Source organism: Cajanus cajan, chromosome 3 (assembly GCF_000230855.2).
Source record: "Cajanus cajan strain Asha chromosome 3, NIPB_CcT2T_4, whole genome shotgun sequence".
Taxonomy (NCBI): Eukaryota; Viridiplantae; Streptophyta; class Magnoliopsida; order Fabales; family Fabaceae; genus Cajanus; species Cajanus cajan.
Window position 1 is genome coordinate 60,701,065 of NC_138519.1, and position 4,685 is coordinate 60,705,749.

General features: G+C 29.7%; 1 protein-coding gene across 1 annotated transcript; it reads left to right on the top strand.

Annotated features, from left to right (window-relative positions):
- The first annotated feature begins 1,534 nt into the window (after positions 1-1,534).
- On the top strand, positions 1,535-3,625 carry LOC109792728 (ribonuclease 1). Its single transcript, XM_020352162.3, has 4 exons — positions 1,535-2,087; positions 2,262-2,420; positions 2,589-2,814; positions 3,018-3,625. Exons 1-4 carry the CDS (start codon positions 1,986-1,988, stop codon positions 3,263-3,265), a joined length of 735 nt encoding a protein of 244 aa, XP_020207751.1. The 5' UTR covers positions 1,535-1,985; the 3' UTR covers positions 3,266-3,625.
- Positions 3,626-4,685: the final 1,060 nt, after the last annotated feature.

Here is a 4,685-nt window from a genome sequence, read left to right on the forward strand (position 1 = left end):
ATTCTTTAATTATTTTCACATATTAATTATTTATGAACCTATCTCAAATCTAACATCAAACGAAACCACACTCGATCATATCATGCTTTAACATCCAATATGTGAAGTTATATTACATATACAAATTTGTAAAGAAAGAAGTAATGCCGAAATATATGTCAAAAGAAAAAGTAATACCCAAATTAATTAACTTTTAGGCATGTTCCAACCTAATAACATGTTATCGGTTTGACAATATCATAATAACCTCTAAGCTGTACATTTCATAACCCCAAATAGTTTTCTCCAACACTTTATCCTTTACATAACTATATATCCACATAAAAAAAAAATAAGTCAATTACATAAAACGTACGTGGCTAATTATATAATTGCTTGACAAACCAAAGTCAGTCAAACATCGTGTGCTCCTTGCAGAAATGTCCCAAATTAAGAGAAAAAGCTAAACATAATTGAAAAAGAATGGTGAAGCTTTTTTTCATTATTATTTAATGATAAAAGGACTACACGCCCTCCTTATATACAAAAAGGTACAGCTGTACAGAAAATATATCAAAAACATTTTGTTAAATCTTGCAAAGTTGTTTTACTCTTATACTTGATATATGTTTATTTTTTAATATTAATTTACACTTGCATGTTTTTTTATGATTGGACTATAATGATTTATATAAGAGTAGAGTATGATTAGACCAGAGGCAAATATTAGACCAGAGGCAGAGGCAGAGATTTATATTAGACCAGAGGCAGAGATGTTTTGAAGGTCATGTCTGAAGATAGCATGTTACTATTTGGTCGGGTTACTCAAATATAACTTGTTGATTTAGTTGTTACTTGATTAACGTACAATTTAAATTTATATTTCAATTTTTGGATCACAGTATATATATATATATATACAAGATGATATAGTTCCACTAAGATATACATTTACTATTTAGTTAATTTATTTCTATGCATATATTATTGTATGTATTTTTAAGAATTGTTTGCATTTAACTTGGATAGTTATTTTATCTTTCCACTGCAAGTAGTTAGATAGTTATGTGGAGAGATTATGATAGATCATTACACTCGAATTACAACAAATAACACCGTGACCCAATCACTCATGGCAACCATTGATGAGACCCAAGCATCATCCTTTACAGAACCACAAAGCTAAGCCACACACACACCAGAAACAATTACCCATCAAACTTGGGAGATAATGAGGAGGAGGACGCTATTGGTGTACGTTTCTACGCATCTTGCGATGGATAAGTGAGGTACAATGGTAGCAAAATAAGATAAACATTAACAAGATAAAAATTGTAAAGATAAACAGGAATTTTTTTTTCTGAAACTAATGTATTTAAGTCATAAATATTTTACATTATTAGTCCTATTGTTTTCACACATTTTGGGAAAGGTAATCAATAAACAATTAAACTAGACCTTATCATTGTGCCGCTATAATATTCTAGTCATTAATACTTATTTTATAGTTGATCTCACACGAAACATCAAACGAAATCAAACTAGATCAATCACACATGCATTCCAAGATATGAACTCATTTTATATTCCATATAAATTTGTACAGAAAGAAGTAGTCCAAAGTTTCACACACAAATCCAACCTAATAACAACGTGCTATCGGCTTATCAAAATATAATAATAACCCCCTAGATGTACATTTCGTAACCCAAAATAATTTTCGCTAAGGTTTTAAGATTATATATTTAGATAACTGTATTTACAATCAGTTAACTATATTGATCGAGACAAAATGTATTATTTCAAGATAAACCAGAGTCAAACATAGTGTATTCCTTTAAAATATATATGTCCAAATCTTCATTATAAGATATTTAATTATCTTTATTCACCACATGAGCAATTGGAAGAGCATAACATCGACTATAAAAGAAACTACCATAACCATCAGTATTCACAACTGATCAAATTTAGAAGAAAATTGTGCATGGAAATAAGGGAGAGAAATGGAAAGTATCAGCTCCATTTCCATCAAGCTTTTGATGCTACTGGCTCTAGTCAACATCTGTGTTTCACAGGATTTTGATTTTTTTTACTTTGTACAACAGGTGAGCATGACATGCATGAGCCATTTTTCCTTATCCATTATGTTGTGCTCTTTCATAGAGTATATAATACTAGTATAATATATTATACATCCTTATGGATGAGATCATGGAAGTTTAGTTTACAACATGGAATATCATGTGTATGACTTTTCCTTTTCCCCTTGCTCACTGCAGTGGCCAGGTTCATTCTGTGACACACAAAAAAGTTGCTGCTTTCCTCCAACAGGAAAACCAGCAGCGAACTTCAGCATTCATGGACTTTGGCCAAATTTCAGCAATGGATCATATCCATCCAATTGCAATATTGCCGAAAACACATTTAACCAATCTAAGGTACATGCTACCACATTTAAATGCCACCATTTTTCTTCTGTTTTCCATTTGTAATAGTTGTTAAAATTAATGTGTACATTTTTAGCTGGTAGAAGTAGAATAACAAATCTAAAGTGATACAAAGAGTGCACATTGAAATAAATAATCCGTTATTTTTTTATGGAGCAGATCATTGACCTGATTCCAAGAGCAGAAACGAGTTGGCCATCACTCTCTTGTGCAGGAGGCAAGACAGATAAAAACATAACAAACAGTGATAATAAAAGATTCTGGAAGCATGAATGGGACAAACATGGCACTTGCTCTGTCAAAAACCTTGATCAGCATGCATATTTTGAAGCTGCTTTGAACTTCAAGGACCGAGTAGACCTCCTTCAAATCCTTCTATACAATGGTAATTTTGATACGCCAAATATGCTGTAGATCTCCTGATTCACTATATATTTTCTTTGTTCTTAGTTCAAAATGGACCTAATCACAAAATAATATTCTCATAACAGTGTGTGTTAATGCATGTCAGATATTCTTATATATATGTATATATAAATCTAGTATTTCTGTTCTTGGTGTAAACCAGTAGTGTGATATATGATGCAGGAATCAAACCAGATGGAAACTTTTACAGCGTTGTCAGCATAACAGAAGCAATAAAAGAAGCAACTGGGTTTGAACCTGGCATAACATGCAACACTGATCCATCTGGTAATCGTCAGCTTCATGAGATATATCTTTGTGCGGATACATCAGCCTCCAACTTCATTGAATGTCCAATACTACCAAATGGGAAAAGTTGTTCAGAAAAGGTTGAGTTCCCCATCTTCTACCAGTTATGGGAAGAACTCTAGGAATATCGAAATCTGGCCTATCAGCCCAACTTTCCAATTTTAACTTTGTTATCCGATGTAACAATTATTCGTATAAATAACGGATGTACCTTTTTATAATGGCAATAAGGGATGTGCTTCTGCTTCACTACTGCATTTTCCTACATCAAATACCCATATAATCTTCTATTCCAATTAAGAGAAAATCGAACAAGTCTTGTACGAGAAATTATCATGTATAGTTCGGATCCTCTATATGTGTTTATGATTTCTAAGTGACACACCGACACGTATTCTAGTTTTTCAATTTATGATATAACAATCGATTAAGTGTCATATAGAAATTAGTGGCAGCAATAATTTATCATTATTATACGACAATGGTGAAGGGATTTCTATGCAGCCACTTGGGTATTACTTATTGCTGGTTGAACTTTGCTCCATATATATAAAGAGCGCGCATGTGTTTTCTCCTGCCCAATTACACACTAATAAACTGTCATTCACGTGAATGCATTACCTTGAATAAAGGAATTGAAATACATACTCCATTATTTATTCTTTGAAGAAAAATAAAATGAATTTAAAAGGATAAAAGATTTGATTTATTTAGATTTTAACTTTTAACTTTTAATTTTTATTTATGAAAAATAGAGGGTATAAAAATAAGAGACTTTGTTACGGGACATTCACTACATGCAATAAAATGTATTTTTAGCCATATTTGTACATTTATGAAAATGTTATTATAAATTAAGTTAATAGATTATTACAACATTCTTTATTTAGAAAATGTTATTTAGAATAAAGTAATTTTTTTACCTTAATATTATTCTTTTTAATTATTTCTCAAAATTAAAGTCTCATATTAAATAAAGAATGACACATAAAAAATATATTTTTTTCAATCTCTCATTATTTTTTAAAATTAAAGGTTTCACATTGAATAAAAGAGTATATAATCAAAGAGTAAAACTTTAAATAAATAAACTTTGATATTTGATTTAGATTTGGTTGTCACTAACTTAAGGATGCATTCAAATTTAAAGGACTTCTTGAAAGGAGCTATAAAATAAAAGTGACAACATTATCTATTTTAAAATTAATTATTATTTTATAAAGTTTACAAAAACTAAACAACATTATTAAAATATTATAAAAATATCACTTTAGTAACATTTTTAAAATGTTTTCATTAATATATAAAAATATTACTGAAAATTTTTAGTAACACAAACTTTATCTTACATTTAATAAAATATCATAATTAAAAGTATATTAGTAACATTTTTTACTCATAATTTAGCAACATTAATGTTACTAAAATGCATCTTGTTGTAGTGATTGGTAGAGATATAAATCATCCACTTGATAGTGTTAGACTTATTAAATTGGTTGAGTTGTCTCTTGATGAACCAACTTCGAAATTATGCTTCTTTTA

Coding starts and splice junctions, on each gene's coding strand:
- LOC109792728 (XM_020352162.3), top strand. CDS start 1,986: ATGGAAAGTATCAGCTCCATTTCCATCAAGCTTTTGATGCTACTGGCT. Junction 2,421..2,588: donor ACACATTTAACCAATCTAAG/GTACATGCTACC, acceptor TTTATGGAGCAG/ATCATTGACCTGATTCCAAG. Junction 2,815..3,017: donor TCAAATCCTTCTATACAATG/GTAATTTTGATA, acceptor TATATGATGCAG/GAATCAAACCAGATGGAAAC.